The sequence below is a fragment of the Delphinapterus leucas genome, chromosome 15 (assembly GCF_059928025.1).
Source record: "Delphinapterus leucas isolate spDelLeu-1000000601 "Yukka" chromosome 15, BTC_Dleu_Yukka2, whole genome shotgun sequence".
In the NCBI taxonomy this organism is placed as follows: domain Eukaryota; kingdom Metazoa; phylum Chordata; class Mammalia; order Artiodactyla; family Monodontidae; genus Delphinapterus; species Delphinapterus leucas.
In genome coordinates this window covers 78,902,488-78,917,942 of record NC_143143.1, presented here as the reverse complement: position 1 = coordinate 78,917,942, position 15,455 = coordinate 78,902,488, and the positions used below count along the sequence as shown (strand labels likewise).

At 41.3% G+C, this 15,455-nt stretch overlaps 1 protein-coding gene across 4 annotated transcripts in view; it reads left to right on the top strand.

Moving 5' to 3' along the window:
• Positions 1 to 15,455, top strand: part of ZFP64 (ZFP64 zinc finger protein) — a 92,834-nt gene that overhangs the window by 20,595 nt on the left and 56,784 nt on the right. For 2 of the 4 annotated variants that reach the window (XM_022597477.3, XM_022597476.3), the window contains exons 5-6: positions 1,026 to 1,277; positions 7,197 to 14,215. In XM_022597477.3, coding sequence (XP_022453185.2) covers positions 1,026 to 1,277; positions 7,197 to 8,479 — 1,535 coding nt within the window. In that variant the 3' untranslated portion in view covers positions 8,480 to 14,215. Of the gene's footprint in view, positions 1 to 1,025; positions 1,278 to 7,196; positions 14,218 to 15,455 lie in introns of those variants that run through there. The other 2 variants (XM_089897081.1, XM_022597479.3) reach the window with 2 other exon arrangements.

Here is a 15,455-nt window from a genome sequence, read left to right as displayed (position 1 = left end):
GCAGTGTTGCATTTGGCTAAGAAAGCAAGACTGTCCTGGGTTCTAATCCCGGTTGTTGAGAGAATTAAGTAAAATCATTCAGAGGCACAGTACCTTCCAAAAAATAAGTGTTTAAATTGATGTTGGCCAAGAAGGTTTTTGTACCCCAAAATGTGCACACACACATACAAGATAATTGGAAAAGTAGGCATCAAAAATTAGCAGTTGTTCACGGGTGGCAAGTTGACAATGTGCGTTAGTGTGTACAGTTTAAGCTGCTGTAGCAAAACAGCCCAGCACCAGCTCACACGAGGTGGGGGTTTATGTCTGTCTCACGTAGCTGTCCAGAGGTAAGCAGGTGGTCTAGGCAGTAGGCAGCTCTGTCCCCATCACCCAGGGACTTAAGTTCTCTCTATGTATTACAGTACATTAGGCTACGTATCCAACATCTGCAGGTGTGCTGTCCTCACCTGCTTGTTCACCCTCATGTCTTGGTAACAGCTGGCAAGACAGGTGGAAAGAGAAAAAGTAAAAGGCCAGCCATTTCCTTTTACGAGAGGGACACATTTACCTTCTCTGCCATTTGATTAATGAGGACTTCATCGCAGAATCACCCCTGGCTGCGAGTGAGGCCGAGAAATGTATTCTTTGGCTGGTCAGACGTGAGCTGTACTAAAACTTAGAGATTCTGAGTTTTAGGGTGTGTCTGTTATGAAAAAGAAAAAAGAGCTAATGGGTATGAGACAATGTTTCTTATTTTACTTAGCTGTACTTTAAAATTTTTGAGTTGCCTTCTATTTTAAATTGATAAAGAAAGAATTCATCTTCAATGTAGGAAAAATTAGAAAATACTAATAAACAACATAGAAGAAGCAATTCCTCCTCTCCCAAGACGTTAGCTCTTTGCCCGTCATCCGTGTCGTTTTGGGGGGGGGGGTTCTAAATATCCTTGGGTGACTGTGTCTTACGCTTTTCATAAGGCAGTGGGAAATAAGCCTTTTTCCCTTTTCATCTTGTTTCCTGATGCCGTGTGTGCACGTTTGAAGGAGACAAACCCCACAAGTGTGAAGTCTGCAGCAAGTGCTTCAGCCGGAAGGATAAGCTGAAGACCCACATGCGGTGCCACACGGGCGTGAAGCCCTATAAGTGCAAGACGTGTGACTACGCTGCTGCGGACAGCAGCAGCCTCAACAAGCACCTGCGGATACATTCCGACGAGCGGCCCTTCAAATGCCAGATCTGCCCCTACGCCAGCCGCAACTCCAGCCAGCTCACCGTACACCTCCGGTCCCACACAGGTACGTCCTTCATGTGGTCCTTACGCTGTGCTCCCAACTGCCTGTTGCCTAAATCACCGGCACCTTCAAGCACTGAGCCACAACCTAAGTAAAGGACCTGGGCACGTTAGTTCATCCCGTGGTTTGCAGTTTTGCTTTTCATCTGCTCAGAAGTCGCTTTCCCTGTAAAATAGGGAAAAACATTAAGGTTATAACTTTATACACATCTTTATGTAGCTTTAGACCCTATTCACTAGTATTTACTTGAGGAGGTGCGCTAAATGAAATATAGATATAAGCAATGCATTTTTAATCAGTGTCTGCATAACGTATGGTTAGGCATTTCAGTCGTCTTTTGAAGACTGCTCTGATCAGTTCAGCATGGGACAGCTTGATGAAAAAACTCAGCTGAGTAGGCAACTTAACAAATGATGTATGTTTTCCTTTTAGCAAGTGTGTCTCTTAGCTTTCGATACAGTGGTACTGTGTAACCACCACAAAATCTCAGCAGCATATTATAAAAGCATTTATTGCTCACATACTTCAGGTCAGCAGGGAGTTGGCTAGACATTCCATTGATCTTGGCTGGGCTTAATCACATGTGTGGGAAAGGCTGAGTGTCCACTGACCTTGGCTGGGGATCTGCTGGCTGTCTCCTTGCCTTGGCTGGGGCAGTCTGGCTCTGCCCACATGTCTCATAGCCTCCCTCTGGGACCAGTGGGCTACTCCAGGCTTGTCCTTCTCATGTCAAGGGCAGACCTCTGCATGGAAGACAAAACAAGTATGCCCCAATGCGTAAGCTCATTTCAAGCCTCTGCTTGCATCCCATTGGCCTAAAGTAAGTTAAATGGTCGGGCCTGGTGTCAAGGGGTGGGGCTGAGCTCACCCACAGTGGAAGGTCATCCCAGGGTTACATGGCAAAGGCCATTTTTGCACCAACCATCATTCACCAGTTCACCCCACCATCATTCACATCTCTCTGACATGCAGATGCATTCATGGCCTCCCAACACCCACACAAGTCTAGCCAATCATAGGATCAGGAACTTGCAGTCTCCATCAGGTATAGATATGGCTTCTCTTGACCTAGAGCCTTCTGCAATAAAAAGACAAGCTGTCTGTCCCCACGCTCCCAGCATGCAGCAGTGAAACGCAGCCAGGATACTTATAATATTCCTGCTGTTCCAAAGGGGAAGAACAGGAGGCGCTTGGCAGTCACTGGTGCACAGATTTCTGAAATCCCTCTGGGCAGGTGTTTCCAGGTCCCCCTACTCTGGGAACAGGGAATGTTTCTTGATTAGGCGTTGACTCGGCCGCGTGCTTTTTGACTCTGCTCCCTGGAGCAGCCTTTCATCACCTCCCTTAACCACTTCTGAAAAGGAGTGGAAAATGTGCCTTTGAGAACCTTTCTCAGCCTGCTTCCTGCCTACCGAAAGTTGGGATCTTTTTAGGTTTTATTTTAGTCTAGACTGACAGCTTTGCTGATAGAGCTATCTTAAAAACGTTGTGAGTTTCCTGTGTATCTGTGTGCCAAAAGCCACACCCATAATTCTTCCGGAGACTTGCCTTTCCTCTAAACTCAATTATAGGCACTTTCGGCAAATAATGTTCTGTAGGTTGAAGCCGGTGCGACTTTTAGGAATCCGTGTCCAGCTGAGAGGACTTACTTGGCACCAACTTTATTCTTTTGGAGATTTTGACAAAGAACCTTGTGCTTACACCCTTCATTTCTCATTCGTTCTTCCCTCTGCGATCAGTTCCCTGGATATGATCTTTGTTCCCAGGCTTTTGTCGTACTTTGAAAATCTTTTGCTGGTTGAAGATGGGAAACTTCATCTAACCCAGCACATCTTTGATTTTCTGTATTCTCGCTAAATTCCATTTTGAAAATGGCCAGTTCTTTTTTGAATTTGTCTCTTTCTTGTGGGACCTTATCATATGCAGCTTGTAAGACACTTTCACTGTTCTGCTTAGAACTAATGAATCTCTTCGCTCAAGTTCAGAATTCAGTGGTTACATTTTCTATCTTCTAAGTTACGACAGGTGACAGTTTTCCCAAATGCTTGCCGTGAAATGTGTGCACTGCCACTTTTCCAGCCTTTACCTGCCCCCCAAACCCAAAGCTACGTATTTTAGTTTTCTGTTACGGCAGCGCTCTGTTTCTCGATGCCAATATGTGTATCAGTTATCTGTTGTCACAATAATGCAGTGTAACAAAAAACCCCACAGAACCTCAGTGGATACAACAACATGCCTTCTCTGTTCATGTTTGGGGATCAGCTGGGTGTCATCTGGGCAACTCTGCTGGTCTTTGCTGGGCTCACTTACAAATCTCAGAATCTGCTGGCTGTGGGCTAGCTGTCCACTGGCCTTGGCTGCAACAATCCACCTGCGCTCCACGTCTGTCTTCCTCCTCCTGGGATCAGCGGGTAGGACAGGATTGACCTCCTGGCGATGGATGACAGAGGTACAAGCGAGCAAACCCCGATTCACAAACCCATTCAAGCCATTACTTGTATCAAGTCTGGTTAACATACCATCAGCCAAATCCAATGACGTGATAGAGCCTATTTTATTAGGGGTCGTGACAAGTCATCCTGTCCCGTCGGGAGAGCATGCATAATTACATACATGGCAGAGGCCATGGCGACAGGGAGCGATAGGAGGTGGGGAGGTCTGGGGACATTAATCTTCTACAGCAAGTTAAGACATTGGCATAACTGGCACCCATCTGATTTTCTTCAGAAATCTCCTCAGCCTCAGAGGCACTGAAGGATTCATTTAGGGAAGTTGTTCAGAATCATCTTAACTTAGGAGGGTAAACTTAACCATTTCATTTATAATAGCATCTTTAAGTTGGTCTAGAAAAAGTATATTTTCTAAAAATTTAAATGTATGCCATTTATGCAGTATCTCCATGGAATGTTCATTTCCCTTTTATAAATCTGTGGCACTTGTAAAATTTTACAAATTGTAAAATTAATAGGATTTTGTCTTTACCCTTCCATCGCTTTGATCAACTATATTGTCTCGGTGGCAACCTAAACTCAAGAGATCTGTCAGCTTAAATATATCAGTTGCTTGTTCACGGAGCAACATTCACTAAGTCCTCACCAGGTACCAGACACTGCGAGGGTCAGGTAGTGGGCAGGAATGAACGTGGTCATTAGCTTTGGGGAGCTTATGGTCCAGTGGCACTGGTACTGACCAGTCTGCCTCATTTAAGAAATAAATCTATGGTGAAAAGGAAAAAGAAGATAATGATGAGGAAAAGATTTAAACCTTTTGCCTTCACGTCAAAAAGTGTTGTTAAGCTCTGCGACTCAGCTGTGAGATTTGGTTATCTGGTTTTCCTGGGTTTGACCTCTGCTAAATTGCTTTTAAAAAAAAAAAAGGCAAACAGATCGTCACTAATTTGGGCAGTGATGTAACTGGAAGACCTAGCAGAACATTCTAGAGCAATGATTCTTCCTCTGATTCCACAGACACCTCCACGCAGGGATCCATGAGTAGAATTTAGGAGGACCCTGAACTTGGATGAGGAAAAAAATTACATCTTCATTTTCACTCATCTTACTGAAATGTGATGTGTCCTTCAGTTATGAAAATAGGCATCCAGCCTGATTACCGTGCATGTGAACTTGTCGCCAGTAGAAATCACAGATCTTTTTATAACGTGTTTCTGATAGATCGAAACATCGTTTACACTCTTCTCCATTTAGAAATTGGTGTAGTCACTAGACCCACCGCTAGAGCTTGTTACTTAATGCACACACATTGCCAAATCACAATTTAATTATTTAATAATTTTCAATATAGTTAGTTTGTTTTGTATTCCTTTTGATTTTTATTTTAGTTTACTTTGTGCGTTTAAACATTACCCCGAGAAAGCGTGCATGGGTTTCACTAAACCGCCAGAAAGGGGTCCGTGGCATAAAGATGGTTGAGAGCAACATTCTAAGACAGAAGTCAGCAAACTTTTTCTATAAAGAGCCAGATAGTAAATATACTTTAGGCTGAGCGGGCCATACAGTGTCTATCACAATTTACTCACCTCTGCCAGTTGTAGCATGAAAGCAACCAGAAACAACACACAACAAATGGACATGGCTGTGTTACAATAAAACTTTATTTACAAAAACAGGCTGTGGGCTAGATTTGACTCACAGTGTGTATAGCTTACCATTCCTTGTTCTAGAGTTTCACGTGAATGATCTCAGTGGCATTTAGTCATGCAAAGCATTGTTTAGTTTGGGGCTTCTTCCTTTTCTCGAAGCTTGTTTAATTTGCTCCATCATTAATTGCATTTATTAAACAGCTCATTGTGATGTTATAGGTCTTATACCAAAAAGCCAGAACACAGTCCCACTCTTTTGAGCTTATGGTAAGAAAGCAAACATTGGTCATATGTACAGATAATCACCTAGCATCCAAGAATACCAGCTTTGGCTACATACGCTAAGATGTTAACCAATATATGACATTCTGCAAAGGGTAGAACTATAGAGACAATTAAAAATATCAGAGATTTCAGGGGTTCCGGGAGTGGGGTTAGGGGTGAATAGGTGTAGCACAGGGCATCTTTAGAGAAGTGACACTATCCTGTATGCTACTGTAATGGTAGATATGTAATAGTATTCATTTGTTGAAACCCATAGAAATATAGAAAACAAAGAGTAAATCCACATGTCAGCTACGGAGTTTAGTTAATAATAATCTATTAATATTGGTTCATCAGTTGTAACAAGTGTACTGCATTAATGCAAAATGTTAATAATAGGGAAACGACGTGCAGGGGAGAGAAGGAGCGAGCATATGGGAACTCTGTACTTTCTGTATAATCTCCCCAAACCTAAAACTGCTCTAAAAAAGTAAAGTCTTTTAATTACAAAGAAAAAAAAAAAAGAATACCCGCTTTGGAATCAGCCTGGGTTGGAATCCAAGCTCTGCCATGTACTACCGAGTGACTGGAAACAAGTGATAGAGTCGCTCCAGGCCTCAGCCTCCTCATTTGTACAATAGTGTTGGGAATAATATTGATAATAGTACCCACCTCATGGGAATGTCGGGATCATCAAGTGAGACCATTCTTGTGGAATGCTCAGCAGGGCGCCTGCCGTCCGGGAAGCCACCGAAGAACCTTAGCGGCTGTTGTTTCGCTTGCTTAAACAATATTACAATGGGCGGGGTCACCAATTCGCTTGAATTATCAGATGATTGGGACTTAGCGTTCACTGAGGAAATAAACTTGGAATATCATGTCCTTTCAGATGTTGCAATTTCGCTTTTCCTGTTCATCTTTCACCGAACATGAATTAAAAAAAAAAAAATCAAGCAGCTGGATTTTGTAACTTCACAAGTAAAGAACGCAGCTGGCAATGTGGGATAAATAAATTGTGCGCAATAAACACGTCTTTATTAATAAAAATCTGCATGAAGTGTAAGCTGGGCGTTTCAATCATTGTAAAAAGAATATTCTGATGAGTGAGCATGGAGCTGACTGATTTGAAAATGTGCCCTTGAATCTGTTGCAACATGTAACTCAACCAAAATCAACGGATTATGCAAAATTATGCAACTGTGAATGGTTCCCTAGCAGAGTGAACACAATAACCATAGGAACGATAGCGTGATTGTTTTCAAGGATATACTAAGTGTATTCGCAAATCTTATTTTTTTTTACTGGGGACAGTTAAATAGCTTGATTTTCAATCTCCGTTTTTCTTCCGGGTGTTATAATGGTGGTGGTGCTTTAAGTTTGGGAAAAGGAGAGAAGCCCCCGACCCCTCTTTTTTTTTCTCCCAGGGGCTGCTAGGAGCTGCAGTTAGAAGGTCTCCACCCGCCTGCCTTGGTATAAGCGATTTTCTGGTGTGTGCTTCGGGGGGATCCGCTATGGTTGTTGCCTGCCTGTTCTTATCGAAACTCACCTTGTGTTGACAGGGGACGCCCCCTTCCAGTGCTGGCTCTGTAGCGCCAAGTTCAAAATCAGCTCGGACTTGAAAAGGCACATGCGCGTGCACTCGGGGGAGAAGCCTTTCAAGTGCGAGTTCTGCAATGTCCGCTGCACCATGAAGGGGAACCTCAAGTCGCACATCCGCATCAAGCACAGCGGGAACAACTTCAAGTGTCCGCATTGCGACTTCCTGGGGGACAGCAAGGCCACGCTCCGCAAGCACAGCCGGGTGCACCAGTCCGAGCACCCCGAGAAATGTTCCGAGTGCAGCTACTCCTGTTCCAGCAAGGCCGCCCTGCGCATCCACGAGCGCATCCACTGCACCGACCGCCCCTTCAAGTGCAACTACTGCAGCTTCGACACCAAGCAGCCCAGCAACCTGAGCAAGCACGTGAAGAAGTTCCACGGCGACGTGGTCAAGACCGAGGCCTCGGAGAGGAAAGACACGGGCCGGCAGAGCAGCCGCCAGGTGGCCAAGCTGGACGCCAAGAAGACTTTCCACTGTGATCGGTGCGATGCCTCCTTCATGCGCGAGGACTCGCTCCGCAGCCACAAGCGGCAGCACAGTGAGTACAATGAGAATAAAAGCTCGGATGTGACCGTCCTGCAGTTTCAGATCGACCCCAGTAAGCAGCCCGCCGCGCCCCTCACTGTGGGGCACCTCCAGGTGCCCCTCCAGCCCAGCCAAGTGCCCCAGTTCAGCGAGGGCAGAGTCAAAATCATCGTTGGCCATCAGGTGCCTCAGGCAAACACCATCGTCCAGGCTGCGGCGGCCGCAGTGAACATCGTACAGCCCGCCTTGGTGGCGCAGAACCCAGAGGAACTGCCCGGGAACAGCCGGCTGCAGATCTTACGCCAGGTCAATCTGATCGCCCCTCCTCATTCCTCGGGGTGTCCGAGCGAGGCGGCGCCGATGCCCCAGCCGGCTGTCCTGCTGACCACTCACGACCAGACGGACGGAGGCACTTTGCACCAGACCCTCATCCCCACGGCCCCGGGCGGCCCCCAGGAAGGCTCTGGCAACCAGACTTTCATCACCAGCTCGGGCATTACTTGCACTGACTTCGAAGGCCTGAACGCTCTGATTCAGGAGGGGACCGCTGAAGTGACTGTGGTCAGCGACGGAGGCCAGAACATCGCCGTGGCCACCACGGCTCCGCCCATATTCTCCACCACCTCTCAGCAGGAATTACCCAAGCAGACTTACTCCATCATCCAAGGAGGCGCCCACCCAGCTTTGCTCTGTCCGGCGGATTCCATACCAGACTAGTGCTTATAAAACAAAAGAAAGGGGGAAAAAGGAGTGACCAAAACAGAAGGCAGAAATGGAATTCTGTGAGAGGTCTGCCCTTAATGCTTTTAAGGCCTGTTGTGAAAACACCCCGCCCGCATAATAAATTGTCATTTTATACTGCTTACTGAAATTTCTTTTATGCTGCGGTAGTTGTGAGACCTCTGAATCGCGGTGTTCTAAGTGCTGTAGAATCTTAAATACTACCAAGATGATCCCGATTAGGGGTTGGAATGAAATGAATTGAGTAGTGAACACGTTTGTTTGCTTCCAACTTGATTTGCAAACTCTAATAAAGGTTTTTGCCACCTCATTAAATTTGTGTAGTAGATGGTGCTTCTAAGCCTCTCAAGTCCCCATTCTGAAATACCCCCGATGTTTGGGGTAATAGTGTGTTAATACATGGATACAAATCTATCGGCATGAAGGACCATTTTCTACATAATGTTACATGGACTTTTGATCAAAAAAAAAAAAGTTTAGCGTAAATGAGGGAAAAAAAGGAATGGTTTCCTAATAAACTGCTACATCATTAAAACATAACAAATGTTAGTGATTCTCTAGAGTCACAGTATGATTTGGGTTATTGGGGTTTGAATTATATAATTAAAGAGAACTTGAAGAAGCAAAGCTTCTTCTTAGTCCTCTCTCATGAATAGTATATAAATGCCTTACCTTCTTCACAGTCAAATATGTGTGGTGCCTAAAGTGACCCAACTATCATTTTTATTTTGAAACTTCAGAGTGACAAACCTGACGTTTCTGTTTAGATACTGATATAATTAACCTTTAGGTTAGGTTAATTATAATATTAACCTTTAGGACAGTTTTCTAGGATGGCATTGTTTTAGATAGTAATATACGTGCAGTCCCAGGGATCAGATGAGAGGGATTGGAAAAGCACCTAGGTCCAAAGCATGGGCTGTACTGACGAGAGGGAAATTTCAAATTTGTCTGTTTTGAATTGAAATGCTGTGTGATCAGTAGGTGGCGCCAGAGAGCTATCTCAAATTACCCGTGCTTGGATCCAAAGACCTGAATTTGGGTCTTCATCTCTGATTTCCAGCTTCTAGCATTATCTTCAACTCAGGGTGGGCTCTTAATAAACACTGCATAAATGAAACATGCTGTCACAGAGCATGAGCAAGGATTGATGAGGAGGGGAAGTTACTCTTGTGAGAGAAGCGTATTTAAAATGCGAGAACACTTTAGATACATTTTTACCAGAGTAATCAACATTTTAATTTTATTCCCTAACACACAAACTTATTAAAATTCTCATGCATATCAATTCACTTTTACATAAAGATATTATTCCCTCCCCCCCCTTTTTTTTGTAATAACGAACTAAGGAAATATGGAAAATGGTGATGCTGAAAACCTTGAGAAGTGCCTGTTGGAAATAGAAAGTCAGCATCCCTTAGGATACACATACAGGGACTTCCCCAGTGATCCAGTGCGGTGCTTCCAATGCAGGGGACGCGGGTTCCATCCCTGGTCGGGGAACTAAGATCCCACATGCTGCGCAGCGTGGCCAAGAAAAAAAAGAAAACACATACATATATATATATCCTCAAGCTGGGCTCTGTCTTCTTTCTTTTTATCTTTGATCCTTCTTCTTCGCCAGAAATTATTTTTGTATCAGCAGTGATGATAATGCATCATAACTATGGTTTGGTAAGAAATCAAAAAAGCTTGCAGCTTACTCTGTTAGTATTTTATCACTTTAGAATTACTGCTTGCAGTTCTTTAGGAAACTATTCAGCCATTGGATTTTACCTGGGAAACTTCTATTGTCATGAACCTGTGTTCTACATCTTTTTTCCCAGTGTGCCCCTAGTTTCAACTTTTAAATGATTTTTTTCCTGATTATAAATGTAATGTGTATTCAAGATAAAAAATATGGGAAACACGTTATAGATCTTCCTCGACGTACGAACGGGTTATGTCCTGATAAACCCATTGTAAGCTGAAAATATCATTAAGTTGAAAATGCATTTAGTACAGCTAACCTACCAAGCATCATAGCTTAGCCTCATCTACCTTAAATGTGCTCAGAACATTTACATTAGCCAACAGTTGGGCAAAAATCTGCCTATTTTAGAAGAGAATATTGAATAGGTCATGTAATTTAATGAATACAGAAAGTGAAAAACACAGATTGGAGGGGTACAGAATGATTGTAAGTGTATCAGTTGTTCACCTTCGTGATCCCATGGCTGACTCACTGCCACTGCCCAGCATCGGGAGAAAGAATCAGACCACATAGTGCTAGCCCAGGAAAAGATCAAAATTCGAAGTATGACTCTATTGAATGTGTATTGCTTTTGTACCATCGTAAAGTCGAAAAATTGTTAAGTTGAGCCATCGTAAGTTGGGGACCATCTGTATGTATATTAAAAATATTTAAAAGTCACTAATAATTTTACTATCCAGATGTAAAAATTGTGACCATTTTAATGGACTTCCTTCTAATCTTTTTTTTCTATGCTTGTGTATGTTTTCTATTTTTAAAATTTATTTTATTTATTTATTTATTTATGGCTGCATCAGGTCTTAGTTGCGGCATGTGGGATCTTTCATTGTGCTGCGGGCTCTTTTGTTGTGGCGCGTGGGCTTCCTTCTAGTTGTGACATGCAGGCTTCTCTCTAGTTGTGGCGTGCAGGTTTTCTCTCTCTAGTTGTGGCACATGGGCTCTCTCATTGAGGCGTGTGAGCTCAGTAGTCGTGGCACGCAGGCTCAGTTGCCCCACGGCGTGTGGGATCTTAGTTCTCCCACCAGGGATTGAACCCGCGTCCCCTGCATTGGAAGGTGAATTCTTTACCACTGGACCACCAGGGGAGTCCCGTATGTATGTTTTCTACTCCAGTTACAGAGTTGGGGTTGAATTGAGCATACTATTTTCTTTTTATATACTATATTTCTCTTTATATCATTATATCTCCACAGAACTGCTGCCCTCCATAGATACATATAATGCATATACACACACATGCATATTTGGATTTTTTTAACAAACTACAACAGCAAAACTTGTTCCTTGTGATAAACTATATATAGAATTGTACAAAAACCAAGCCAATAATCTCCAGCCTATTCTCATTCCACCCAAGGTAAGTAAGGTCTCTGTGTTCATACCAACTTAAAAGATAACCTAGAAAAGGCTTTCCCTTATTTTTATAGTAATTGTATCACACTATGTACATTTCTCTCTACCTTGCCCTTATTATTCCATTTATTAACAGTACTGTGTGTCAGTACAGCTATGCCTAACTTTTTTTTTTAAGCAAACGGTAGACTATGTCTTACCATGTTATAAGCACCATGCTTTATTCACCCATCTCCATCTTCATGGGTATTTTGGTTGTTTGGGGGTTTGTTTGCCATTACAAACTGCCACAGTAAACATCCTACATAGTTCCTCTTATTCAGTTGTGCTTTCTTTTCTTTCTGTAGGTTAGAGTCCCCAAAGTGCATTTCAATGAGTTTCTGTAGCTTGTACTTGCGTAGATTCAGATGAGTTTTTCAGAACGATAGATAGTCTCGTTGGTGGTGCTGGTGGTGCGGGCTCCAGCTATCACAAATCTTGTTATCCATCTTTTGAAGTTTTGTAGGTCTGATGTGTGAAAATGGTAATCTGGTCTTTGTGCATTTCCTGAGCTGGTGTTTTGATCTGCATCTCTGTGACACCTCTGCATAGACTTGTTGATTATTTGCATTTTTCTTACCTATGAACTTTAAACTCATACTCTTATTTTTTTCCTTGGGTTGCTGGGCACCTGGGGATGTGAACCCCATGTCTGTCAAATGGTGCTGAGTTTTCTCCCCTCCTATCCTTTGTCTTTTGACTTCCTCATGGTGCTATTTCCACATAAAAATAATCATTTTGTATGCAGTCAGATTCTTCTAGTGCTTTATTTGTGGCTCCTGTAGTTTCTAAGAAAGTCCTCCCTTCCCTTGAGGGTTTTTTCTTTAATATTTTCATTATTTGTTTTCAGTTTCTGCAGCCAGAGTTCATATTTATGTGTGTATGATATAGGAGTTTAGCTGCCCAATTATAACCAGGACCATGTGTTAAACAAAATATTATTTTCCTTGGAACTGAAATCTTAATTTCACCTTTAGATGAAGTTCCCAAATATACTTGGCTCTATCTCTAGAATCTCTGTTTTATCTCACTGATCTTTATACTTCTCTGGGTTGCCAACATTACATATTTGATTATATTAGCATTAAGGTAATCCTTAGTATCTTTTAGACTTGCAAAGCCTCCCCATAGCTATTATTTTCCAAAATTTTCTTAGCAATTCTTAAATATTCATATTTCTAAACGAACTTCATTTTGTCCATTACCCCTCCCCCCATAAAAAGTAAACCTTTTGAGGATTTGTATTAGAATTGTATCTGTATGGTTACATGAACTCATGAAAAGAAGACTTTAAAAACTGTTAAATCTGGGACTTCCCTGGCAGTCCAGTGGTTAAGACTGTGCACTTCCACTGCAGGGGGCACGGGGTTGATCCCTGGCTGGGGAACTAAGATCCCACGTGCCACACAGCGCAGCCAAAAAAATAAAAAATAAATGTTAAATCTTCCACCCAAAAACTTTTATTTAAACCCTGTTGTAATATATAGTTTTCTTCATATACAGTCTATTCTTATTAAATAGGGCCTGTATTTTCTTGTTGTTTTGAATTCTATTGTAACTGTAAATAGGATTTTTTTATGTTAAAATAATTATTTGTTGCAAGCATAGGGAATAGCTATATTTGGTATATTTGTCTATATTGTACTACCTTAGAAAAAAATTTTTATTCATTGACAGTATTTATTAGAAACTCTTGGTCGCTGATAAATATGACATGATGGTTGTGGTATAGTCACCTCATTCCCAGGTGTTTTTTTCTCGTCCCTTGCAATACTTATACTACTTATTTTGCAGTCTTGTCCTATTGTATTAGTCAGAACCTCCAAACAATGTTGAAACAGCTGGCATCCCTGTTGCATCTCTGATTTTTAACTTGAATGGCTTTAGAATTTCCCAATTTAATATAATATATGCTATTCCTTGGGTGACAGTTTTTATAGTACTTAGTCATTTTCTTCTCCCATTTTCAGAGTTTTTATCAAGGTGGGTTGCTGATTATTGTCAAATATCTCTTAACTATCTCTTGACATAAATATTTGGGTTTTGTACTTACATATGTTGATATGTGAATTAGTGTAGGACATAGCCTGGTACTGAAGCCTCTTGCATTCCTGAAACAAACCGTCTAGGTGATGTTGGATTATTCTTCTAATACATTCCTAGATTTCATTTACTAATATTTTCCTTGGAATTTTTATAACCTTATGTGTAAGTGCAGTTGAATGCTGGTTTTCTTCTTTGTTCTCTGACTTTGCTTGTTTGTTTGTTTTAGGTTATGTTTCTCTGAAAATAAATTGAGGCTCTTTCCTCCTTTTTCATTGACCAGCAATAGTTTGTTATTTCAGGAATTATCTGTTTATTTTCTGGGCTGATACCCTTTTTCATTGTACATTCTTAACAAACTTTCCATTTTTTTCTGTAATTAATGGTCTATTTGGACTTTATGTCTCAACCTGATAAATTTTGGTAATACATACTTTGCAAAAGAAAAAATCATTCATTTTGGTCTGTAATTCCACTTAACATTCTTCTAAACTTATTTTAGAATCTTTGGCTTTTTTTTTTTTTTTTGATCTAACAGTGCTCTTGTTACTTTTTTGGGGGGGGTGGTTTTAGGGGAGTTTGGGGTGGGTTGTGTTTTATTTGTATTTTCAGTCTTCTCCTTAGGTAGTTTGCCAGGAGTTTATCTGTTTTGTCATTTATGTAAAAGTAAAGCTTTTGCTTTTATTTATTCTCTCTCTACTCCTCCATTTTATTCATTTCAGCATGTATCCTTATTTCAGCATTATCTTTATTAATTCTTTCCCCTGCTTTTCTTTCAGTTTATTTTGTTAGTCTAATTTCCTGTGTTAAGTTCACTTATTTTCAGCCTTTAATAATGGGGAAGCATTTAAAGCTGTGTATTTTCCAGTATGACTTCACCTATGTTAAAAGATCATTTTTTTCAAAGTTAAATCATGACTGCCATACAAATATAAAATGAGCATGTGTTAGCAATTTTATCTAATTCATTAATTAATGAGGGAATCAGTAGGTTGTTACAACAGGTTTGAAGGGGAGTTCAATGAATGCTTACACAGGCAATCAGGAATGCTGAAACAGACTTACAGACAGATGCAAAACTGGTTGGGGTCTACAGGGCAACCATCAGTTGCATTCCACCCACAAGGTGTGTTTACATTCTTATATGTTTTTTGCATTATTGTATGTTTCTGTAACTCACAAAGTTGTAAAATAGCTCAAAAACGCTAAAAGGCATTGACCGCTATAGGATTCGATAACCCAGAGCTGGGATATGACGGGACAACCAGTGATCTTTTTTGCCTATTTCCAAGTCTTTAAGAAATTTTCATGACATCCATATCCCTATAGATTTTTATATGAAGTGTCCTTCTTTCATAAATTTCTAGATACTTCGTTATTTCAGTTTTAGGGTTGGTTGGTTTGTTCGGTAAGTCAGGGGCATAAAACCCAAGAGTTATATAAAGGTTTATGTCTTATTTTTCAAGTAGTTACAGTTTGTGAAACTATATTTTCATTTTTGGTTTCTGATATTAATGAGTTTTGATCTGAGAATGACCTGTAAAATACGTGCTTTTTGTAATTTATTAGTTTTCTTTATGGCCATGTACATGACCAAGTTTTGTAAATGTTTGAGGAGATCTATGAATCAAGTATGTTGACTTTGTTATTCAGATTCTCTTAGTTTTTGTCTGCTTGATAAACTTTGAAAGAAGTATTTTTAAGCCTCTTACTGTGGCTGTGTTTTTTTATCATGCTTTTCTTGTATTACTGTGTTTCATTTTA